This window comes from Pristis pectinata, chromosome X, assembly GCF_009764475.1.
Source record: "Pristis pectinata isolate sPriPec2 chromosome X, sPriPec2.1.pri, whole genome shotgun sequence".
Taxonomy (NCBI): domain Eukaryota; kingdom Metazoa; phylum Chordata; class Chondrichthyes; order Rhinopristiformes; family Pristidae; genus Pristis; species Pristis pectinata.
In genome coordinates, this window is record NC_067450.1 from 12,158,582 (window position 1) to 12,185,288 (window position 26,707).

Sequence of the window (26,707 nt, forward strand, 5' to 3'; positions counted from 1 at the left end):
TTAAAAGGACAAAGGAGATGGGTAGCCAAGATTAATCATTGCTGACATAAGGGCAGTGGTGAGGACTGATCTTGGTCCTGAGGAACAGTAAAGGAGGTTCAATATGAATGGAGACAAGACATAACAGCAACAACACAACAGAGAGAGAATTAGTTAAGAAATAAGAAGAACTTGCAGTACAGGTAATGAAAATTATAGGGGGCTTTAATCTTCAATAAATCCTGGGACAATCAAATTGGCAGAAGCAGCTTGATGGGTTCAAAGAATGCACTGGAGCAGTTTTTGGAATAACACATAATGGGCAGCAATTAGCTGTCTTTGAGCTTACCTTGTGCAACAAGACCTGGTTAATCAGTCAACTTGGAGAAGGTTCACATAAGGACATGAGGAATAATGAGCAGTGGCATTGCTCTCTGACCCTCACACCATGAGAGTCAACATGGTTTTATGAAGGGGACGCAGTGTGGATAAACAGATGAAATTTCTGAGGACACTAAGGGAAACAAGGCACACAGGGACCTGGGGAGAGGGGGACCGGAGGGGATTGACGACGAGGCACAGGATCAGCCGTGATCTTCATTGAATGTCGGAGGAGGAGACTCCAGTGGATAAATGGTGTCATTTCTAATGTTCATCTTTGAGCCATCCAGAAACCATGTACGACCTACACTGTCATCCAGCCATTAATCCTTCAATCACTCTGGCGCTGTTTGTCTGTGTGGAGTTTGCATGTTCTCCCTGTGACTGTGTGGGTTTGCTCTGGTTTCATCCCACATCCCAAGGACGTGCAGTTCGGTGGGTTCATTGGCCACTGTAAGTTGTACCTAGTGTGTGGGTGAGTGGTAGAGTTGATGGGAATGTGGGAGAGAACAGGGAGATAAAGGAGAAAGTGGGATTGATGGACTCAAGGGCTATTAGCCATCTCTCTCTGTTGTAAGGAAATATATGACATATTATAAAACTCTGGTTAGGCCGCATCTGGAGCATTGCATTCAGTTCTAGTCGCCCTGTTACAGGAAGGATGTGGAGGCTTTGGAGAGGGTGCAGAAGAGGTTCACCAGGACGCTGCCTGGATTAGAGGGCACGTGCTATAAGGAGAGGTTGGACAGACTTGGGTTGTTTTTCTGGAGCAGCAGAGGCTGAGGGGAGACCTGATAGAAGTTAATAAGATTATGAGAGGCACAGATAGACAGCTGGAATCTTTCTTGCAGGTTGGAAATGTCTGATACTCGAGGGCATGTGTTTAAGGTGACAGGAGATAAATTCAAAAAAGATGTTTTTTTTTATACACAGAGTGGTAGGTGCCTGGAATGTGCTGCCAGGGGTGGTGGTGGAGGCAGATACAATAGAGGGGTTTAAGAGGTTTTAGACAGGCACATGAATACGCAGAGAATGGAGGGATACGGACCATCTGCAGGCTGAAGGGATTAGTTTAGTTTGGCATTTAATTGCCAGTTTAATTAGTTGAGCACAACATCGTGGGCTGATGGCCCTGTTTCCTTTAACTTTATGACTCTATAATTTACTGTGTTTAAAAAAAAGTTTCCCCACGTTAACAGCCTGAAACGTCGACTGTTTATTTCCTTCCATAGATGCTGCCCGACCTGCTGAGTTCCTCCAGCACTTTTTGTGTATTATTCCCCATGTTATCTCTTGCCATTCTTTCGATAATGTTGTCTTTTGAGTTACTTTCTTTCAACTCAGAGACATGAAGCCTTAAGATGGCGGAACTGAACCTTATGCAAAGGAGGCGAGGCTTCAGATACTTTGTGTTGTGGAGCTGAATCTCACAGTGGATTCTCTCCTGGTTGGGGCTGTTGATCGTGCCCTGTCCACATTTCTCCACGTCCCAGTGATTTTCAGACAGCCTGTTTCTCTGGCAGAGCCCAGAGTTTGCCTTTTACAGCTGCGAGTTCTGGGTGAACTTTTGCTAATGTTCTCCGCTGCCACGACTGCACTACCTTGCAGAATGGTTGACGCAGCTATTGTGCTATAGCATCGGCACCGTTCCAGTTCATCAACAGGATTAGCAGGGATCGATAATCTATCAATCAATGTCCCGTTCCGAGAAAAAAAACATTTCCTTTTCCAGGAAAAAAGACTAATGACTGTCAATACCAAAAGTGCAAAGGGTGGAAAAATATTGCAAAAAATTGTTATTAATTTCCTGTTCCAAATAATCAGCACAACAGAAACCTTTTATACTATCTTCTTGGAAAAAGTTATTGAGATTGAATGAAGCCGAGTTGTGTTAATAACCACTCTAATTATTAATTTACCTCTCTCCGGGATTAAAGGGCAAGGTCTCAATTTAACCAATGGATTTCTGGGAAATGAGTCTGCTCTTGGCATCGAAGAGTCTGGCTCATAGTAGATTATTCCTGTGCAATTAGTCACAGACAAACCTCTAAGATCATCGACTTGGAAGAATATGTCCTCTTGTGCATCAGGCAAAGGAAAGCTTGTGAAACAGCAAGTTACATTTAACCCCATGCGCTGTTCTGGAGGAAAGCTCTGATTGCTCTAAGTAAGAAAGTACAGTGTGTATAACAAGTGAGGTGCAGTTGAGAGTCCTTCATCCTGAGGCAGAGTCACGGTGTGGGTGAGGCTTTCACTGAAAGAAAGAGGAAAGAGTCAAGACCATCTGCAGTATTCGACAGCCGACCTTTGAAGCACGAACACTGTCGTAAAGTCAGAAAATCTGCAGCCAAGTTGTGCACAGCAAGATCCTGCAATGTAATAGCAATCAGATGATCTGTTTCAGTGATGTTGATTGAAAACTATATACTGGCCGGGAGACATAGAGTCAGAGAGACTCACAGCACAGAAACAAGCCCCTTAAGTTTACTATGTCTATGGTATCCATTGTAACTATCTGCAGTAATCCTGTTTACCTGCATTCAGTCCCATACATTGGATGGGGAGAACCCCCAACTCCCCATTACTGCCAACCCCTGCTGTTAGCTAAAATGATGCCACAGGATTCTGAGGCAGCAGATGGGGCTGCAGTTTATCTCCTTATCTGAAGGACATAGCCTCCAACAGCACAGCACTCCCTCAGCACTACATTGGAGTGTCAGTCCAGAGCTTTGCACTCGAGTCTCTGGAGTGGGGCTAAAGCCTTCTGTCTCAGAGGCAGGAGCCGTGTATCACAGCTCTGTCTCCCTTTCCTCTTCCAATCTGAATTCTTCAACAGATTGTCACATGTCAGAGGGCGCTATTTACGTTGGCCAATTAACCCACCAACCCGCACGTCTTTGGGATGTGGGAGGAAACTGGAGCACCCCGGGGGGGGTGGGGGGAACCAACCCGGTCACAGAGGAGAGTGCTCATTTCAGCTAAAACAAAAATCCCAGCGAGCTATAATGGAAAAATTCAGGAGGAGTAAAATTTTCCCTAAGTTCTTAAAACCCCTTTTCAATCTGAGCACAAATCAGGTGGATTGCACCTGATTAGTGCTCCACCTCAGCGGCAGCAGAGTGGCGCAGCGGGTAGAGCCGCTGCCTCACAGTTCCAGAGACCCAGGTTCGATCCCGACCTCCGGCGCTGTGTGGAGTTTGCACCTTCTCTCTGGGCTCTCCCTGGTTGCTCAGGTTTCCTCCCACATTCCAAAGATGGGTTGATGGGTTAATTGGCCACTGTAAGTCGACCCCACAGTGTGTAAGTGAGGGGTAGAATCTTGTGGGGGGGGGATTGATGGGAATGTGGGGAGAATAAAATGGGATCAGGAGTATTTCCCAAGCACTGCCAGCTGTTTTCGTCCACAATCCCAGTGACTCAGTACTTTTAACGTTCCACGTTGCATGGTTGTGAATGTACCATCATGCCAATGAATGAGATATCCTGGGACCGGGAATCAGCTCTGGAATGCTGAAAGGTCTGGGAAATCTGAGTGGCCATTATGACTGCCCCACCGCACACTTGGAAAACTCAAGCATGCCCCAGATCACCCCGAGAGGTATGGTGAACTGAAGGGCTTCTAGGGTTGCTCTATTTTGCCCCCGTCTCCAGCAGCAGGTTGCAAACCGGCCGCAGGCTGTGAGGAGAAATGAACAGATCAGGGCGTATCTTCACAGCAGCAGATGTAGTGCAGAGACTGGGTGCTTGATCACCGAGATGAGAGGTTTGGTGAACGTTGACCCACCAGGCCTCTGGACCTCAGCATCACTGTCAGGATGTTGCAGCAGACGGGAGTGTTTGGGTCTCTTTCCTAAGGAGCAGGGGCCCCAGGTGGCCTTCGTGAAACCTAGAGGCTTTGGATTGTTTGGCAAGTGCTTCAGCCGGGTCTGTAGTAATGCGACAGGGGTGCAGTGAAGCCGGCATGATCAGTGTATAGGAGTGAGATAGGACACCTGGGTGAGTGGTGCCACAACAACAACCTCTCACTCAACGTCAGTAAAACTAAAGAGCTGATTGTTGACTTCAGGAAGGGGAAGGAGGGTGAACATGTGCCAGTCTACATTGGGGGAATCGACGGTGGAGAGAGTCAGCAGCTTTAAATTCTGGGGCGTTAACATATCGGATGACCTGACCTGGGCCCAGCACATAGATGCAATCACAAGGAAGGCACGCCAGCGTCTTTACTTCCTTAGGAGGTTAAGGAGGTTCGGCTTGTCACCGAACACTCTAACAAACTTCTACAGATGTAGGTTGAAAGTGTCCTGACTGGTTCCATCACGGTCTGGTACGGCAATTCGAATGAGCAGGAACATAAGAAGCTGCAGAGAGTAGTGGACTCAGCCCAAGATATCACAGGCACATCCCTCCCCACCATTGGTAGTATCTACAGGAGGAGCTGCCTCAGGAAGGCAGCATCCATCATCAAAGATCTCCACTATCCGGGCCACGCCATCTTCTTGCTGCTACCATCGGGCAGGAGGTACAGAAGCCTGAAGTCCCCACACCACCAGGTTCAGGAACAGCTACTTCCCTTCAACCATTTGGTTCTTGAACCAACCTGCACAACCCTAATCACTGCCTCAGTACAGCAACACTGTGATCACTTCGTACTGCAATGAACTTTGTTATTTTGTTACAGTTGTATTCTTTCTTGTAAAAATTGTGTATAATTTATGTTTAATTCATGTTTTTCTTGTGAACGCTGCTTATCTGATAAGATCTCTTTATTAGTCACATGTACATCGAAACACACAGTGAAATGCACCTTTTTGCGTAGAGTGTTCTGGGGGCAGCCCCCAAGTGTCGCCACGCTTCCGGCGCCAACATAGCATGCCCACAACTTCCTAACCCGTACGTCTTTGGAATGTGGGAGGAAACCAGAGCGCCCGGAGGAAACCCACGCAGACACGGGGAGAACGTACAAACTCCTTACAGACAGTAGCTCGAATTGAACCCGGGTCGCTGGCGCTGTAATAGTGTTACGCTAACCGCTACGCTACCATGCCTGTCCTTACACTAACTGTGCCTGAATACTGCTGCAAGTAAGTTTCTCATTGCACACATGTATGTGACAATAAACTCGACCTTGACTTTGATTTTAAATGGATCAGAAGCAGGTGCAGGGCGACGTGAGACTCCCCCACTATATAGGCAGTGTAATGTCTCATTACTGTCGAGTACCCACGGGAGAATTCTACATCCACCCCCACCCCATCCATCTTCTGTACCCCAGGAAGAGGATCCAAGAACATCCCTATCCTCAGTGGGGTGCCACCGACTCACTGTCCAGTACCTGTGTGACAAATCTGCACCACATGCTTTCAGCAAGATGATCGCAACATCACCACACAGAAGGGACCCTGACATTCATACATTGAGGTCACAAGCCAATTGTAACCTCCACAGCTGAATTTCTCATCATTTTTTATGCCTCTGTTTTGCTAAATTTTAATTACTGTGCTTTTTCTCATTAAAAGGTCAGCTTGAATGATTTGACATTTGAAGAAAAGTGCAACAGAACTGCTTGAATTCCTTTTAATGAAGGTCAACCTGCTGATTAGCCGCTGGTTTGAGTCGACAGAACTTTCCCTCATTCCTGGGATAGGATGACAGGTCACAAGCCAGCACTGGCTCTCTCTGTCAACCCACGTCAAAACATACGGCAGGAGAAGTGAACACTCAGGCTACAAGTGACACTCCTCCGACTGCCTTGTTGAGTGTGAAAATGGACAAAAGTGACTGCCTCGCATTGGTCGGTGCGTGTAAATGTTGGTAGTGGAGGGGTAGGACCGGTGGTTGGTAACTGGGAGATAGGGGCAGTGGGGGCTGTTGATCAGTTGGTGGGCAAGACTTGCAAGTGTAGGGGGTGGGGAGCAATCAGTTGGTATGGTAGGGGGCCCTATGGAAAGCCATGGAAGTATTGACTTTAAAGGGGATCCATGAGAGTTGGACTCCCATTGCTGGCCTGCAGACTGGGACCCTCACTCTAATCCTATCAGGGTCCAGTCTTTGGAGATTCTGGGCCTGGAAACTTATGTGAACTGGTCACCCCTTCAGAGAAAGAGAGCAGAGTGGAAACGGATTGGGCCATTACAGATATCAAATACCACCTTCTCTGGACTAGGAGCCTGCTTGGATTATTCTGTTATTGTTTTCCCTTTGTACTACCTCGATGTATGGAATGATCTGTCTGGATGGCAAGTAAACAAAAGCTTTTCACTGTATCTTGGTAAATGTGACAATGATAAACCAATTATCCACTAGGGAACATAAATAGGTATAACCCTAAACTACAAGGAAGAACCTTGGCAGGATGATCTCCTCCCACCAGTGGACACTTCTCCCTCAGGCCCTAACCCTCAGGTATAACCAGGCACTGAGTTTCCCCCATACACATACAATCCTCTAACATCCCTTCCATGACCCCAATCCTGGAATCCCGGGACAGATCTCTGCCCTCCCGGTACCCCCGCAGCATACTCCTGGCCCTCAGCCCCCAGAGAAGCACTCCCACACACTCAGACCCCACAACCATCCCTAACCCTAAATGACACCCCCCCCATAAACACACACAGACACACACAGACACACACAGACACACACAGATACAAACGCACACACACACAGATGCAAACACGCACACACAGAAACAGACACACGCGCACACGCACACAGATACAAACATGCACACACAGAGAAACAGACACACACACACGCACACAGATACAAACACGCACACACAGAGAAACAGACACGCACAGACACGCACACACTCCACGATGCTTGGGACTCCCATCTGTGACCCCTCACCACCCCTAATAAAGATAAAAACAAACAACAAAGCCTGGACCCCAATAAGGGTGAGTGAAACTGGACCAGGGTAATGAAGGGCCAGATCAAAGTGGCAGCTTCTAGTGAGGCTGAATCTCCAGCAGTCATAGAGTCATAGAGTCATACAGCATGGAAACAGGCCCTTAGGTCCAACCGCTCCATGCCGACCAGGATTCCCATCTAAGCAAGTCCCATTTGCCCGTGTTTGACCCACTTCCCTCCAAACCCCTCCTATCCATGTCCCTGTCCAAGTGTCTTTTAAAAGTTGTTAATGCACCTGCCTCAACCACTTCCTCTGGCAGCTCGTTCCACATACGACCAACCCTCTGTGTGAAAAAGTTGCCCCTAAGGTTCCGATCAAATCTCTCCCCTCTCACCTTAAACCTATGCCCTCTAGTTCTTGATTCCCCAAACCTGGGAAAATGACTGAGTGCACTCACCCTATTGATGCCCCTCATGTATGTAGTAGTGAGAATAGTAAACACAAGCGGAATAACTATCCCACTGCCAGCAAACTGACATCCTAACCCTTTAAATGATGAAATATACTCGATGAAAAGAATAACACTGTAAAAATACTCTTTTGAGATCTTATGGGAATATGTAACAGATTTGGAAATGAATACTAAATTATTGAGATTTAAAATTATTATTACTACAAACTCCTATGTACTTGGTGGTGGGGGCTGGCATTAAACTGGACAAAACGATGCCATTAACTCCTTCTGTGGGTTTATCACTTGTGAAACTACATCATGTATCTTGCTTTTCTTATAAAACCTCGAATGTGTCTCTCTGTGCCTTGAGGAGCCTGGAACATATATTCCCATGCCTCATGTCCTCCCAAATTGCTATAAAACTCAGATCCAGTCTCTTCATGCCCTTTTGAAAACTGTATTATATCAGCCTACAAGCTTCCAATGAAGAAGGTTTAAGCTGTTCTTTATTACTGACTGATATAATACCTGCAGTTAATCTGGTTGGCTTTATCTTGTGTCTTTTAGTAATCCTGATGACCAACAGAGTTCTGTCATAGAGTCACAGAGTCTAAAACAGGCCTTTCAGCCCACCGAGTCTATGCCAAACATCAACCATCCATTTACACTAATCCTTCTCCAACCCATTTTATTCATATTGACTCCTCCCAGAGGTATCCCAGTTTCCTCCCACATCCCAATTTTATTGGGATGTGGGAGGAAACTGGAGCACCCGGCGGGGGCGGGGGGGGGGGGGAGGAACCCATACAGTCACAGAGAGAACGTGCAAACTCCACACAGACGGCACCAGAGGTCGGGATCGAACCTGGGTCACTGGGGCTGTGAGGCAGCAGCTCTACCCGCTACACCACTGGGCTGCCCCTCTCGCTATTTTATAAAGCACCACTTCACCCTTCTGGGCTTGTATAAAAGTGTGTGCTAACGTTTTTGAAAGGTAACTGGTACACTTTAATTTAACTTTCCCCACCATTGGTATTCTCAGCCGAATCCTTTAAGAGAAATATTTCTTTGTGTGGGTATTTGGTAGGGCAAACCAAAACAATGAGAAAAGGAGATGGAAATTACAGCCACGACTTACTGCAGTATCCTGTTCTTCTACCTCTTTCTTCGGGGCTTCAGGAGCAACCGGAGGCGCCTCTGGAATTACTTCTGTTATCCGTTCATCTCTGGATGACCTGCGACTGGCTGGCCCATCCTTCCATCCCTTCTGGCAAGAACAACAAGAATTTGATTGGTTCAGTCGTGAATCAAGCGGGACTGGTCGCGGTGGGCAGTCGCATGAACCGTGAGAGTTCACGTGAACGCACCCCATGGTTTTTCCAGCCACTGAATCCAATTCACAGGAAACAACAAGCTACGTGCTTGCAATTTCCAATGACACCCTTCCTTCTGGTGCATCTCTTTGGAGGGATGTACAGGACTGTAGAACCAGTCCTTGCACTGAGCGGAAAACAAATAAAATCTCCAGGTGCTGCAAATCCAAATTAGAAACAGAAAATGCTCGAAGAATGCAGCCAATCGGGCAGCATCTGTGGAAAGAGAAACCAGTTAACGTTTGTCAGAATTGAGAAAAAGAGAAAGCAAAGAGGAGAAAGTCTAAGGAGCAGAGAGGGTGAGGCACAAAGGGAATATCAGTGATTGGGTGAAATGATGGACAGACATCGGATGGGCAGCTGAGCTCCTTTGTAATTGGTTTATTACTGTCACATGTACCAAGATACAGTGAAAATCTTTTGTTTTGCGTGCCATCCAGACAGATCATTCCAAACATCAGTACATCGAGGTAGTAAAAAGAGAAACGCAATAACAGAATGCAGAATATCATGTTACAGTTGCAATTACAGAGAAAGTGCAGTGCAGGTAGACAATAAGATGCAAGGGCCACGACAAGGTAGATTGGGAGATCAGGAGTTCATCCTTATCGTACAAGAGGTCCATTCAAAAGCCTTATAACAGCGGGATAGAATTGAGCCTGGTGGTACGTGCTTTCAGGCTTTTGTATCTTCTGCCCAATGGGAGACGGGAGAAGAGAGAATGACCGGGGTGGGAGGGGTCTTTGATTATGTTGGCTGCTCTCCCGAGGCGGCGGGAAGCGTAGACAGAGTCAATGGAGGGGAGGCTGGTTACCGTGATGCGCTGGGCTGTGTCCACAACTCTCTGCAGTTTCTTGCGGTCACAGGCAGAGCAGTTGCCGTACCAAGCCGTGATGCATTGTAACGTGTTGCTACTGTAGAAGTCGGGGTGATGTTGTATAGTCTGGTCAACTGGGTTATGCTGAGCAGGACAGAATATACAAATAAAAGTAAAAAAAGGGGTTGAGGAATGGCAGCATAAATAGCCAGTCCTGATACAAACAGGGAGAAAGAGGGGGTTAGCTGAAGTTGGAGAGTTCAACATTGAGTCCAAACATTCTGCCCAGTCAGAAGGTGAGGTGCTGTTCCTCGAACTTAGGTTAGACCTCGCTGTAACAGTACGTGTTACGCTATCACAGACTGATAGATCAGAGTGGGGATGGAGAATTAAAGAGGCAGGTAACAGGAGTTCAGAGATGCCCCTGTGGACCGAACACATTTGCTTCACAAAGGGATCACCCAGTCTGTGTTTGGTTTCTCCAGTGTAGAGGAGACCACAGTGTGAACACCAAATGTAGTACACTGGCTTGGAAGAAGTGCAAGTGAATCACTGCTTCACCTGTTTGTGTCCCTGGATGGTGGGAAGGGAAGGGGTGAAAGGTCAGGTGTCGTATTGCCTCTGGTTGCAAGGGAAGGTGTTGTGAGACGGGGAGTCAGGTGGGGACGGAAGGGTGAAGCAGGGAGCCACAAAGTGAACGGTCCCTGCGAAATGCAAGAAGGGGAAGATGTAGTGGGATCAAGTTGGAGCGTCGGAAACTGCAAAGGATAATCCACTGAACGCGGAGGCCGGTGGGGTAGAAAATGAGGGCCAGGGGAAGAGTGGGTGAGAGCTGACCTCTGGAAAATCGAGGAAAAGCGGCTGAGGGCTCCATCCACTATGGCAGAGGGGAAGCCAGGTTTCAGGAAGGAAGAGGACATATCAGGGGCGTTGGAGCCCAAGTGTTCTTCGTTGGAACAAATGAGCTGGAGGCAAAGAAACTGGGAAAAAGGGATGGCGTCCTTACAGGAGGTAGGGAGAGAAGATGTACAGTCAAGGTAGCTGTGGGCTTGTAAAAGATGTTAGTGGCTAGCTTATCCCCTGAGATGGAGTCAGAGAGGTCCAGGAAGGGAAGTGTCAGAGATGGACCGTGTAAATGTGAGGACAGGATGGAAAATGGCAGCAAAAGAGATAACATTTTTGAGTTCTGTCTGAGTGGTCCTCACCTTCCACTGAACCAGCCTTCCCGTTCAACGTATTTCAACCTTTGCGATTTCCACCGACCCCAATGTGATCCCACCACCGGTCACATCTCCCCCTCTCCTCCCCTGAATGCACTTGGCAGGCACCGGTCTCTTTGTGACTCCCTGCTCCACTTTTCCATCCCCACCCACCACTCCCTGCCCCGTGGCACCTTCCCATGCAGCCAGAAGAGGTGCAACCACTTCCCACCCCACCGTCCGGGGGCCCAAACTATCACTTGTGGGGTGTTATAAAATGGATGGCTATCTCCGCCCCTTGAAACATACCGAGCTCGCTGCTTGGGTGAACCATACGGTTAAAAAGTGGGTCGCCTGAAAACTCATTTGTGAGCCACTGGCGGACAGGTCTGTGTTCAACCCACAACCTCCTGACTCGGAGGTGAAGCTGCTGTTAACTAGCTCAACTGGAAAAGGCAGAAAATCATGGCTTAGTTTGTTAGAGCTCAGTTGTCAGTCACTATTACTGTTTAACAGGATGAAATTACTGCATTTGAGAAAACACTAATCAAGCCAGTCAGCACAGACTTCAGAAATATAAGCCAGGAGAGGAAAGAAATACAGAAAGACAAGAGATAGGGGCAGGAGTAGGCATTCAGCTTTTCAAGTCTGCTCTGCCATTCAATATGTTCATGGTTGATCCTCAATATATGTTGTGATCCTGGTGGTATAGAGGACAGTGAAGAAGGTTGTCCAAGCTTAGAAGTGGATCTCGACCAAGTTGGGAAGTGGGCCATAGAATGGCAGATGGAATTTAACCCGGACAAGTGCGAGGTGTTGCGCTTTGGGAAGTTAAACCAGGGCAGGACTTACACAATAATTGGTAGGGGCCTCGAAAGTGATGTAGAACAGAGAGACCTCAGGGTACAGGTACATAGTTCCTTGAAAGTAGAGACACAAATAGACAGGGTGGTGAAGAAGGTGTTTGGCACGCTGGTCTTCATCGGTCAGGGTATTGAGGACAGGAATTGGGACGTCATGTTACATCTGTACGGGACGTTGGTGAGACCGGACTTGGAGTACTGTGTGCAGTTCTGGTCGCCCTGCTATAGGAAGGGTGTCATTAAGCTGGAAAGGGTGCAGAAACGATTCACCAGGATGTTGCCGGGATTGGAGGGCTTGAGTTATAAGGAGAGGCTGGACAGGCTGGGACTGTTTTCCCCGGAGCGAAGGAGGCTGAGGGGTGAATTTATGGAGGTTTATAAAATCACGAGGGCATCGATAAGGTGAATGGTCAGTCTTTTTCCCCAGGGTGGGAGAGTCTAAAACTAGAGGGCACAGGTTCAAGGTGAGAGAGGAGAGATTTAATGGGGACCTGAGGGGCAACTTTTTCACCCAGAGGGTGGTGGGTGTGTGGAACGAGCTGCCAGAGGAGGTGGTAGAGGCGGGTACAATTACAACATTTTAAAGACATTTCAACAGATACACGGAAAAGGAAGGTTCAGAGGGAAATAGGCCAAACGGGGGAAGTGAAACTAGCTTAAATAGGCAACTTAGTCTGCAGGTACCAGTTGGGCAGAAGGGTCTGTTTCCGTGCTGTATACTGTAACCCTATGACTCCATCTTAATAATATATTCCCTCTCTTTCCCCTTGAGGTCATAGTAGAGGAGTCCAAAATCAAAAGGAAGAGGTTTAGGGTAAGGAGTAGGAGGCTTAGAGGGGGTCTGAGGGGAAACTTTCTTCCCCGGGGGGGAGAGGTGGAATCTGGAACGCACTGCCTGAGGGGGTGGTGGAGGCAGAGACTGTCACAGCATTTAAGAAGTTTCCAAACGAGAGCTTGAATCCCCAAGGCAGAGAAGGCTACGGACCAAGTGACCATAAGACCATAAGATATAGGAGCAGAATTAGGCCATTTGGCCCATCGAGTCTGCGCCACCATTCAATCATGGCTGATAATTTTATTAACCCCATTCTCCTGCCTTCTCCCTGTAACCCTTAACCCCCTTGTGCTGGTAAATGGGGTTAGTATAGATGTGTACTTGATGGCCAGCATGGATATGGTGGGCCAAAGGGCCTGTTTCTGCACTCTATGACTCTATGCCTTTCACGAATAGAAACTAATCTCTCTCCTTCTTAAATATGTTCAGTGACTTGGTCTCCACAGCTTCTGTGGGAGAGAATTCCACAGGTTCACCAGCCAAAAGAAGCAAGATGGTGCCAGAGCGTGGCGACTCGTTGCAAGCTGCTCTCTGCAGATCTACTCATTACCTTTACTATAATCGTTCTGCTCTTTTAAGTTTAAATTCTATGTCACTTACTATTACTAATAATGTTCTTTTAAATCTTCTTACAGGGCTGGCGATCTTCCGACCTCTAGGAACAACTGTGAAATGGACCTGACTCCCGGACCCAGATGGAAACAACCAGCGAGGTCTAGGACGGGCCCATCCACGTGGAAGCCTTTGCAGGGTGAAGGGACGTCCCCATTGAGCCCCCATCGCCGAGACCCGACTCCTGGACCCTGCTGGAGCTCCCGACACTGAGACCCGAGGACCCAGAGTGAAGACCAGACTAACTGGAGTGCCCGACGCTGACGCCCAACCTGCGGAGGCCGAGTCCCGAGGCCCGACCCGATGAGAGATCAGACCCGAGGAGGACGAGTCTCGAGGCCCGACCCAACAAGAGGCCTGACCTGCGGGGACTGAGTCCCGAGGCCCAACCCGAGGTCATTCTCTCTTCTCCCCTCTCCCATCAGGCAGAAGATACAAGAGCCTGAGGGCACGTATCACCAGGCTCAAGGACAACTTCTATCCCACTGTGATAAGACTATTGAACGGTTCCCTTATACGATGAGATGGACTCTGACCTCACAATCTACCTTGTTCTGACCTTGCACCTTATTGTCTACCTGCACTTTCTCTGTAGCTGTGACACTTTATTCTGTACTGTTATTGCTTTTACCTGTACTACCTCAATGCACTCTGTACTAACTCAATGTATCTGCACAGTTGTAATGAATTGACCTGTACGATCGGTTTGCAAGACAAGTTTTTCACTGTACCTTGGTACAAGTGAGAATAATAAACCAATACCAAAACCAATACTTCTGAGTGAAGAAATTTGTCCTCACCTCAGTCCTACCTTGTATCCTCAGAGTGTGATACCTTAACTATTGAACTCCCTGGCCAGGGGAAACATCTTCCCCACATCCATCCTGTCGAGTCATAGGGTCAGTGGGTCATACAGCACGGAAACAGGCCCTTCGGCTCAACTTGTCCATGCTAACCATGGTGCCCACCATTTGCCTGTGTTTGGCCCATATCACTTGATACCCCTCCTATCTATGTGTTATACAAATGTCTTTTGAATGTTGTTAATGTACCTGCCTCAACTACTTCCTCTGGCAGCTCATTCCATATACTGACCACCCTCTGGGTGAAGAAGTTGCCCCTCAGGTCCCTATAAAATCTTTCCTCTCTCACCTTAAACCTATGCCCTCTAGTTTTTAGTTCCCTGGGAAAAGACTGCATGTGTTCACCCTATCTATACCCCTCATGATTTTACACACCTCAAGAAGGTCACCCCACAATCTCCTACGCTTCAAGGAATAAAGTCCCAGCCTGCCCAACCTCTCCCTATAACTCAGGCCCTCGAGTCCTGGCAACATCCTCGTAAATCTCCTCTGCACTCTTTAGAGCTATGTCAGATTTTTGTAAGTTTCAATTAGATCCCCTCTTATTCTTCCAAACTCGTGAATACAAATCTAACCTCTCCTTATACGGCAGGGTAGGTCATCGTAAAACAGCATGTGGTGAACACGGATAAAAGATCTGTATGAAGCCGGTGGTGAGAGACAGCCTCGATTTGGTGATCAGACAGGAACAACAAAGAACAAGGATATTCCTAAAATAATAATTAAAGGGCCCCTCAGATAAAATGTGGGGGATTGTCTTCCAATAACTGGTTGAATCTCTTCTTTTAAAATGGAATTAACTCATTGCTTGAGAAGGAAGAATGTGGAGCACGACTGGGAATAGGTGAAGGGATTAATGTGGGGAAAACTACTGATGGTTCAAACGGTCCAGTTTGTAACCACGGCACAAGTTGTTCTCTAAACAGGTAACATTATGGATTTTAAAATGCCTGTTTGTCAGGCAGTGAGATCAGGGTTTGTAATAATTGTCACTACTTCTCAGCTGATCTCATTTTCCCTTCGAGTTTTTTTTTAACCTGATGGGCCTTGTCAGGCCATTAGTTATGTCAGGCCTTTCCCTCCCCAATGTGATCTAAACTGCCTTTAAAGGCAGTGGTGGTGATGGTTTGGGAGAGGGGAAACTGAGAAAGCAAAAAGCAAGAAAGTGCAGATGCTAGAAATCTGAAATAAAGTCATAAAATGTTTGAAACGCTCAACAGGTCAGGCAGCATCTGCCTGGAGAGAGCATTTCGAGTGATGGCTTTTCATCAAAAAGTCCGACAGAAAGTGCTGGCACAGGCCAAACCCGGGTAACGAACAGGTTCCGTTTATACAGACATCCACGAGTCAGTTTTGTCCATAAGTCGGAAAATACACAAAAATCACTTGATATGGTCACCACACCTCCACAGTGTTGTAATGAATGGCATCAAAAGCACGTCAGACTGATAAGGAAGAACAGTTACTGAAAGTGGAGAGAGAGAGGAAACTAGTTCTGCTGTTGTATGGGTCTCCCACAGTGACCTTGTCAATCAGCAGGAAGATTTCTTTACTTAAGGAGGATGGAATTTTGAAGGATGGGAACCTCATGAAGGAAACCTTTGTGCTTCTACCTTCCCTTGGCACACTCCGGTCAATGCAATCAGAGGAGGGAAGCTCCGTATTTAAACAGAAGGGGTAGAGACAGGAGAAGACCTCTTGGCCCTCCTGCCTGCTCCCCATTCAGTAAGATCCCGGCGGATCTTCTAATGCAGTGTTACATTCCTGCACTAACTCCATATCCCTCAATTCTTTTAATATCTAAAAACGTAGAACATTTTACAGCACAGTACAGCCCCTTCGGCCCACGATGTTGTGCCAACATTTTATCCTGCTCTAAGATCTACAGTATCTAACCCTTCCCTATCACATAGCCCCCCATTTCTCTATCATTCATGTGTCTATCTAAGGGTCTCTTAAGTGTCCCTAATCTATCTGCCCCCACAACCTCTGCCGGCAGTGCGTTCCATGCACCCACCACTCTCTGCGTAAAAAAAACTTACCCCTGACATCCCCCTTATACCTTCCTCCAATCACCTTAAAATTATGTCCCCTTGTGTTAGCCATTGTCGCCCTAGGAAAAAGTCTCTGACTGTCCACTCGATCTATGCCTCTTATCATCTTGTGCCCCTCTATCAAGTCCCCTCTCATCCTCCTTCTCTCCAAAGAGGAAAGCTCTAGCTCACTCAACCTATCCTCATAAGACATGCTCTCCAATCCAGGCAGCATCCTGGTAAATCTCCTCTGCACCCTCTCTGGAAGCTTCCACATCCTTCCTATAATGAGGCAAACAGAACTGAACACAATACTCCAAGTGTGGTCTAACCAGAGTTCTATAGAGCTGCAACATCACCTCGCGGCTCTTGAACTCAATACCCCGACTAATGAAAGCCAACACACCATACGCCTTCTTAACAACCCTATCGACCTGCGCGGCAACCTTGAGGGATCTATGGATGTGGACCACAAGATCCCTCTGTTCCTCCACACTGCTAAGAGTCCTGCCATTAACCCTGTATTCTGCCTTCAAATTCGATCTCCCGAAGTGTATCACTTCACACTTATCCAGGTTGAACTGCATCTGCCACTTCTCAGCCCAGGTCTGCAACATTGATGAACTCTTGTGTGTAAGTATGAGCACTACTGATACGATTGGATGCATACAGGAAGAGAAATTAGACATGGGTGGAGATACAAAACAGGTATTGGCCCTTATGGGTTCCAGTCCATGTTCAGTTAACATGGAAACATAGAAATCAGCAGCAGTAGACGGCCACTCGGCCCCTCCAACCTGCTGCACCGTTCAATATGACCATGGCTGATCATCCACATCCAGTCCCCTGTTCCACCTTTCTCCCTGTATCCCTTGGTCCCTCCAGCCCCAAGAACAACATTGAACTTCTTGAATACATTTAATGGTTTGTCTTCAACTGCTTTCTGTGGTGGAGAGTTCCACAGGTTCACCACTCCCTGGGAGAAGAAATTTCTCCTCGTCTCAGTCCTAACGGACTTACCCCTTATCCTTACACTGTGACCCCTGGATTTCCCAGCCACTGGGATCCTTCCTGCATCCTTCGACCAATTCCAACAATACAATGGGGAGCAAATAGATCTGTTTTTCTGCGTTGATAACGTTCACGAAGATAGTATCTCCACCCCATCCTTATCCAAACACCACAGAGTTTAAAACGCACAGAACCATGGCGGTGCTAACTCCTACATGTTAAGTGTGGACAAGAAAGTAAGATTGCTTCTCATGTGTTTCCTTCATCGTCACTGGGTCGAAACCCTGGCACTCCCTCCCCAACAGCACCGCGGGAGCACCTTCACCAGAAGGACGGCAGCAGTTCGAGACGGCAGCTCACTACTGCCTTCTGAAGGGGCAGTTAGGGATGGGAAGTGGTCTTGCCCAGATCCCGGAAATAAAAATCAAGCATTTCAATACTTCCCATCCCCTGAATCACTTTTACGTGCAATGGCCAAGCTAAGCATTCAAATGCTAAGTGTTTGAAGGGGGCACTTGAGGGGGTGTATAAAATTATGAGGGGCATAGACAGGGTAAACAGCAGGTTTATGATGTTCAGAGGGGATCTGAGGTGGAATTTTTCCCCAAGGTGTGGGGGGGGGGGGGTTGGAATCAGGAACGCACTGCCTGAGAACGTGGGGGAGGCAGAGACTGTCACAGCGTTTAAGAAGTATCTAGACGAGCACTTGAATCACCAAGGCAGAGAAGGCTACGGACCGAGTGCTGGAGAATGTGATCGGTGTAGGTGGGCTGAATGGCCTGTCTCTGAGGTATATGACTCGTTTGCTCCAATATCAGAGTGAAAGTCAACCCGGACAGCATGGGTTACACCATCACTTGGGCCTGGAGACACAGGTCACACAAGGAAAAGGTGATGGTTGCTGGAAAATAGAACAGCAAGTGCTGGAAATTCTCAGCCAGTGTCTGTAGGAGAGAAACAGGTCACGGAAGGATCAACTGACCCGTTGGCACAGTCTCTCCCTGCACAGATGCTGTCTGACCTGTGGGGTGCTTCCAGAGATGATTGTGACCTCTGCCTGAGAGAGATGGCCACCTCTGTTTATCTACGCACAGGGACGGAAGAGGCTGCAGGGAGTAGTGGACACAGCCCCGGTCCATCAGGGGCACAGCCCTCCCCACCACTGACAGCATCTACAGGAGGTGCTGCCTCAAGAGGTGGCATCTGTCATCAAGGATCCCCACCATCCGGCCCATGCTATCTTCTCACAGCTACCATCGGGCAGGAGGTGCAGAAGCCTGAAGTCCCACACCACCAGGCTCAGGAACAGCTACTTCCCTTCAACCATTCAGTTCTTGAACCGACCTGCACAACCCTAACCCTACCTCAGCAACGGGACACTACAGACCACCTCTTGCACTGCCGTGGACTTGCCTCTGACTGTGTCTTTGTTTTGCACTGATGTCTAACTTTGCGCAAGGTTCAACAACTTCTTCCCCACTGCCATCAGGTTCATGAACCGGCCGGAAAAACCCCAACACTACCTCGGACGATATTTATTTTTCTTTCGCGCTCTCTCAACCTTGCACTAGTGCCATTATGTTTGCTTTGTTGTTTATTCTGCACATATTTAAGTTATGCATAGTTTATGCTGATTTAAGTTCACGTTAATTCATGTCTGTCCTCGTCTTGGTATGAACTGTGCTGCTGTTGCAAAAAGCGAACTTTCGTGGCATTTATACCCTGTGGATGGATGCCTGTGACAATAAACTTGAACGTCTCTCTCTTCACTGCCTTGTATAATTTATGTTCTGTGTGTTGTCTGTACCTACGTGTCTGTGATGCTGCTGCAAGCAAGTTTTTCATTGTACCTGTGCCTCACCGTACTTAGTGCACGTGGCAATAAACTTGACTTGACTCTAATTTTCGAAAGCAACTGTAAACTTGCTTGCAGCTTTATCTCCAGAAAAATGAAAGGGCTCTTACCACCTCCTGAGCTTCACTGCCTTTGTTGACGATCCCCAAGTCGATGCTCTTCCTGCGCTCCGCTTTCTTGGGTTTACTCTCCAGCTTCTTCACCCGCCTGTTGACCTTGCTGCTGCTGAGTTTGCGGACTGGGCTAGTCAGCCACTTCTTCAGCGTGCTCACCGAGCGCTTGGAGCTGGGCGAGCTGGGCGCCGAGCTGGTGGATGGCTGCGGCTGGATGGAGGCCACGGAGGTGGAGATGCTGCCCTCGCTGCCCGTCACCGAGTACGACTCTGCAAAGAGAGAGGGCAGGGTCCTTCAGTGCACGGCTGGCTCCCTCTGTATTTGGCTTCCACCTCGCCCTTCTGCTTGTGGAAAGTTAAGGTCAAACCTCTGGCACTAAATGATGGCGGGGCTGAGAGGTTACATCCATCATGTTTTCTTACAGCAGCAAAGGAGGCCATTCAGCCCATTCAGTCTATGCCAGCACACAGAGCAACCCCATCAATCTCATCCCCCACTTACTTCCCTGTAAACCATTCTCCCTAACATGATGGAGACACACAAAAGACTGCAGATCACGGTAGTGTAGCAGTTAGCATAAGGCTTTACAGCGCCAGCGACCCGGGTTCAATTCCCGCCACTGTCTGTAAGGAGTTTGTACGTTCTCTCCCCGTGTCTGCTTGGGTTTCCTCCGGGTGCTCCGGTTTCCTCCCACATTCCAAAGACGTACGGGTTAGGAAGTTGTGGGCATGCTATGTTGGCGCCGTAAGCGTGGCGACATTTGCGGGCTGCTCCCAGAACACTCTACGCAAAATGATGCATTTCACTGTGTGTTTCGATGTACATGTGACTAATAAAGAAACCTTATCTTATCTTATCCTAGATGCTGGAATCTGGAGCAACAAGCAACTGCTGCAGGAACTCAGCGGGTCGGGCAGCATCTGTGGGGGAAATGGACAGTCGACACTTCGGGTCGAGACCCTTCATCAGGACTGAAACCCAGATGCAGGGGATTGGCAGAGATGGGTTGAAGGAGGAACCTCATAAGCACAAATGGCAGAAAGGAATGGAAGGATACGTTATTATGGTGAGGTGAATCGGAGGCTGAGGGGAACATAATAGAAGTATAGAAAACTACGAGAGGGGAGATAGTCAGTCTCTCAGTCCAGATGAAGGGTCTTAACCTGAAATGTCGATTGTCCATTTCCCTCCACAGAGGGTAGTGAATCTACTCAAGAGTGGGGTTCAGAGGGTAGTGAATCTACTCAAGAGTGGGGTTCAGAGGGTAGTGAATCTACTCAAGAGTGGGGTTCAGTCGCTGAGTACATACAAGACCAAAATTAATGGGTTTTTAGATATTAAGGGAATCAAGGGATGTGGGGTTGATGCGAGAAAGTGGTGCTGAGGTGAAAGATCAGCCATGATCATAATGAATGGGGGAGCAGGAAAGAGGGGTTGAATGGCCTACTCCTGCTTCTAGGAATTACTGTGAGCCAGCACAGACAATGGTCTGAACAGCCTCCTTCTGCGTCAACAGGAAATATGCAAATATGATTATATGACTCACACTGAGGTGCACTAAGTCAGAGCTCTACAGCCAGGGTTCAACTCGACAAAAGTCAGTGGCCTGACCAGAAGTCCATCCTGAGGAATACTTCACCCAAAAGTCAGTTCCTAATATTCGTTCACTGAGATTGAGCAAAAGAATCCCGAGCTGCTGAATGATGTAGACACTAAATAATGTAAAATAATGCGCTTTTCAAACATGACTACTGCACAATTTCTTTTCTCATTTCTTAACACTATTATTTCAATGTTTAAAGGAAAATATGAGTTGACTCTCCCATGTACTTCCTCTGCAGTTACTTGGATAGCTCTGGTCCTTCTGTGGATCTGCCACTGATTCCAGATAGAACTTAATTTCCCCCGTCATTACTGTAAACCTCATCCTGACATTCATAGGATGGGTAGAGCACTGGGCCAAATTAAACAGTCACAGTGTCCCCAACAACTCTAGAAGACAGAGACTCTGGGTACGTCACCATTGTCTATTATAGTCTCCCTACTACACATCGCTGGGTGGAAATTTTGCTGTGAGATGTTAACAATGAACTAGAAAATCTTTTGTCTGTGGCTTTAACAAAGAAATTCATCTGCTTCGATATTTGTCAATAATATCATTTGGCTTGATTTGAACACTTTACATTAACTGTTGGATATTATTATTATATCTGCTTGATATTGTTATTATATCTAATGCCCACAATCACTTACTTTCTACAAAACCTTACTCGTCATATTTTCGTCAAACCTTTGTATCACGGTTTGTCCTTAGAAGTTCCTATCTCCATACCTACAGTGGAAAGGCCCGATTTCAATCGTGTCACGTTGTAATTATACTCTCCTGATGGTCGTGGCAATGAATCATCTCCCAGCTCCTCAGTATTCCACAGACTCATGTCCCACAACAAACTGGACATTTTTTCCCAAACTGCTTAACAATTTAGAATGTAAATTCAAAATTATAATCATAAAAGTAAGGATGGAATAGGTTACCTTTAAGCTGGTGACTCAACTGTATCACTTAAAGACCATACCTGGCATAAGTTCAGCATAGGCAGCTCTTTTCCCTCTCCCCCTGATCTCCCCAGTTCCTCCTCCACCCACCCCAGCCCCCACCACCCTGTCTCTTCCCCCTCCCCATCTGCCCACCACCCACACACCCCTCCCACTGGGTCCCCTCCCCCCACTGTTCCCACCTGCCCTCCCCACCTCCCTTATTTGGTTCCATGCTCCACCTTCCTCTCTGATCAGATCCCACCATCTGCAGCCCTCTGTCACCTCCACCCATCACCTCCCAGCCTCTGTCACTGTCTCCACTCCCCCCTCCTCACCTGCCTATCCCCCCTCCTCACCTGGATCCACCTGTCACCTCCCAGCTCTTGCCCCAACCCTTCCCCCCACCTCTTTATACCGACGATCTCCCCTCTATCTTTCAGTCCAGGTGAAGGGTCTCGACCCAAAACATCGACTGTCCATTCCCCTCCACAGATGCTGCCTGACCCGCTGAGTTCCTCCAGCAGTTTGTGTGCAGGCAATGTTATACACTGGTATACGTTGTGTACCAATGTGTGTCGCAAGAAGGCATGGGATTCTCCAACAGGCTGGTGAACAACAACATGTGGAGTACCTTTCAGAGCTGTGAGACAGGCATTGACCAAACCCACTGCAGCCAAGAAAGACTGGAGATTGTCAGACCATTGACCTGCACAGGTTTCAACTGAGGCACCAGAGGGGAAAGGTCACTATCGAACACAGTACCTCCACTGGCATCAGTATTGACAGAGCCCACACGTCTGATGTGATTTGATCTGGTGCTTTGGCGATGTCACATGCTGCTACCCTCGTAAGAAACAAAGTCAACCCTAATTACTGAACTAATAGAGTTGGGGAAGCTCACACACACTGCCACTGATTAGTCACAAGGATTGACCTTGGAGCAGTTGGCCTGTCAAATAAGTGGGAAAAAAACAACAGCATGATAACCTGCTGAATTAATCATTGAACCCACTTGGCCCCATGAGTTGATTATGTGCTTAATCCCTCTCAACAGGGACCATGCCACAGCACCAGCACAATGCAACAGCTTTGTTAGGACTCTGTACCTACTGTTGCAGAACATTATGATTTGATTCCTTTCAGCCATCCTGGTTTAAATCAAGATGTTTATACCTCAGAAAACGATGAAGTGATTCAAATGGAAGAAAGTGTGTCTGTCTGTACGGCACACTGAACAGATTCCGTATGAAAATGAGCACATCTGTCAGTGCAGTAGTGGATTTCGTTGCCAGGTTAGTATGCTGGTAGTGTGAAGTATCCGTCTCCCAAACGTCATGAGTGTTGCAATATTGTAAGAGGAGTGATGCATTTGCTTTTAAGCCGCAGAATGAGCTTTTTATCAATGTTCATTACAGCATCCCACAGCTGCCGTGGACCCGATGACTTGCCGACTCCAGTGAGTGACTAAAAGGTTGCAGTCCTTACAGTGACAGTGGGACGTCACCGCTGTGTGCAACTGGACTGGATTCCATCATTTACAGTGGAATCCTTGAGTCTCTTTATTTAATAATGTGGATGTAAGTTCTCAAGTTGGAAGCGTTCTGTAGTTTTGCTGGATTTGCCTTGCTTAGAGGGAGGCAGGATGGGGCTTGGGATTGGATATCTTACCCTTGAGATCTTAGCTTTGACAAAATTTAGAGGGTATTATGGCTTGAGATACTTTCAGAGTGCAATACAGTAAAAGAACAATAAGCCTAGAAATTGGACCTCTTTGCGCATGTTTTCTTTCAAGCACAAAGCACGTATACAGGCAAATTTACCTGAGTTGTGTTGCACTAGCCATTATTTCAGGGTGAAATCCCACTCATTGCAAAACAGGCCCGGGTACTTCTATGCGAAATTCACCTTAGAGCGTCTTAACGTTTTTCCCAGCGTCAGTTACAGACCTAACAACATCTCATATTCCTTCCCCTTCCAGCGTAAATTAGGCGCAACCTACGACCACTCACAAGAATAGGAGCAGATTGCACTGAGATCACTAACGAAGCACGAATTAAGGTGTCCACAGTTTGACATTGATGTCTTGCTCACAGCGTCTGTCACCTTCCGTGTTCAATGGGCGGATTTATGTTGAGTGTACAGGTACTGCTTCTTTCACAGCTTGTAGCCTTTTTTATTCATTCACATCCGGGTAGCGATCTCTGCCCCCTTCATCACAGTGACATGGGGCCACTTGCAGCACAGGAGCCAATCAGATGGTGGGATGCCCCAGTGCACACACAGGGATACCACTCTATACATGGAATGCAACAACACAATCTGTGCTCAATTTCCCAAACCTTTACAGGAGATCTAATTGTAGTGTTAGCACTACACAAAACATGTGTTTCATCCACCCATAAGAGTGTGATCCAATTTCTAGTTAATGATGTGCAAAACACCAACGGCACAAATGAGTCTGTGGCATTGGGGCAGAATCGGCTGTATTGGATTGGTCTCATGTTATACCCAGTGCCTGAGATTAAGTTCAGTGCAGTCAATGGAATTAAATCCTGGGGTCTGTGGCTGTTTCTGCTGTTTATCCCTGACTCTTTAATGTCCTCTCAACTTCATTAGCAAAACCGACTGCACACCTTTTGCACATGACCTTTTACACATCTCTCCACAGAGTAAACCCTGGGACAGAAAGCAGTGTGACCTGTCACAAACCTGAGGCAGCCAGACCACTCGCTAAATCTTGACCAGTTAAAACAAGGATCCCGCCTACAGCTCAGTTAACAGAAGCATTTGTAACAAGAATACTTGCTAAAGGGTTGTCGGTTACGTAAGGCCGTCCAGTACTCTATAGGTTGGTGAGATCCGATATACAGACTTGGCATTGTCTGAGCCAGCAGTTTGTGGCTTTTACAGTTCCAAAGACTTGAAGACTTTTAGTGCAGTACAGAAAGAGTGCTGCACAATCACGGGGAGTGCTTTTTGGGTGAGAATTAAACAAAGGCCTGCCTGCCCTCTTAGGTGGACATAAGGAGATATCACTGCATCCATTTAATGTATGCATTCGGCATTGCAACAGTGATCACAACTCAGCTGGTTATAATCTCTCTGGGATATCCTGCAATGGTGAAGCATGTTTGATAAATGCTGGGTCTTCACTTCATTTATATATGGTCCCAGCAGTGATAAGGCTTATGCTGGTATAGATATTCCAAGTATGTCGCATATATCTTCCTACCTAACATTAAAAAATTCAAATAGGGTCAGACTCGATTATAGACTGTGGTCAAAAAGTGAAAAAAAACTGTGGAAGTCAGAATTAAAATCAGAAAATGTTGGAGACACTCGGCAGGTCAGGCAGCATCTGTGGAGAGAGAAACAGAGTTAATGGTTCAGGCTGATGACAAAGGGACCCAGACCTGAAAAATGAACCCTGTTCCTCTGTCCGCAGTTACTGCCTGACCTGCTGGGTGTCTCCAGCATTTTCTGTTTCTATTGGGCTGTGGTGCCAGCTCAGTTCATTACCACTGCTCCCTGAAGAGCTGAAGACAACCTCTGCTATGTGCAATCACCACAGAATTATTTGCCCTTTAGCCTCGATCAGCAACGAATCAAACTATCCAGCTCGAGCAACCAGGTCTAAAGCAACGCAAGAAGAACGTCTCCCTTTGTGAAACATGGCCATGGAACTTTCTGAACACTAATCGAGTACGAATGTCCCTTCACTAAGGTTGTAGTGGTCTCTTCACAGCTTGGTCAAATCTCAATTTTGATACAGTAATCAGAGACTTGCTCACCACTCACTGTGTAACAATGTATATTACAATTAAAAAACACCCAATCAGCAATAATTACCTAACAGTTGCCACTATTGTGGTAGACATAAAACTGAAATTTTATTGCGAACAAAGAAAAAGAAACTATCAGGCAGTGTGCACAGCAACAATCTTACAGCAACAAACAATCTGCTGGAGGAACTCAGCGGGTCGAGCAGCATCTGTGGGAGATGCAGGGTTTCGACCTGAAATATCAATTCCTTCCCCCCCACAGACGCTGCTCGCCCCGCTGAGTTCCTCCAGCTGGTTGTGTGTTGCTCCAGAGTCCAGCGTCTGCAGTTAAAAATTAAGAAGGCATATAGTGTGTTGGCCTTCATTAGCCGGGGTATTGAGTTCAAGAGCCGCAACGTAATGTTGCAGCTCTATAGAACTCCGGTTTCGACCACACTTGGAGCATTGTGTCCAGTTCTGGTCGCCTCATTATAGGAAGGATGTGGAAGCTTTAGAGAGGGTGCAGAGGAGATTTACCAGGATGCTGCCTGGATTGGAGATCATGTCTTATGAGGATAGGTTGAGCGAGCTGGGGCTTTTCTCTTTGGAGAGAAGGAGGATGAGATGTGATTTGATAGAGGTGTACAAGATGATAAGGGGCATAGATCGAGTGGACAGCCAGAGACTTTTTCCCAGGGCGACAATGGCTAACACAAGGGGACATAATTTGGAGGTGATTGGAGGAAGGTATAAGGGGGATGTCAGAGGTAAGTTTTTTACACAGAGAGTGGTGGGTGCATGGAACGCACTGCCTGCAGAGGTGGTGAAGGCAGATACATTAGGGACACTTAAGAGACTCTTAGATAGACACATGAATGATAGAGAAATGGGGGAAGGGTTAGATAGATCTTAGAGCAGGATAAAATGTCGGCACAACATTGTGGGCCGAAGAGCCTGTACTGTGCTGTAATGTTCTGTGTTCTATGTTATTGTGTCACAACAATCTTTCAGCACATTTCTCATCTTTTTCCTCAACAGCAGAGAGGGAGAAGGTTGTTAGCCTCATTACAGATCTCTCTCTCTGTTCGGGTCTCCCCTGTCTCTTTTCATTGCAATCTTCCTGATCTCTCTTTTTTGATATAACTATGAGAAGTGCTCCCTCTCAGC

General features: G+C 47.3%; 1 protein-coding gene across 3 annotated transcripts in view; it reads right to left on the reverse strand.

The window, feature by feature from the left end:
• The window catches only part of LOC127567001 (rho guanine nucleotide exchange factor 25-like), a 156,260-nt gene that overhangs the window by 72,650 nt on the left and 56,903 nt on the right, over positions 1–26,707 (reverse strand). The window contains exons 2-3 of one of the 3 annotated variants that reach the window (XM_052009607.1): positions 19,239–19,510; positions 8,806–8,931 (exon numbers count right to left, since the gene is read on the reverse strand). In XM_052009607.1, coding sequence (XP_051865567.1) covers positions 8,806–8,931; positions 19,239–19,510 — 398 coding nt within the window. Of the gene's footprint in view, positions 1–8,805; positions 8,935–19,238; positions 19,511–26,707 lie in introns of all 3 variants that reach the window. The other 2 variants (XM_052009606.1, XM_052009608.1) reach the window with 2 other exon arrangements.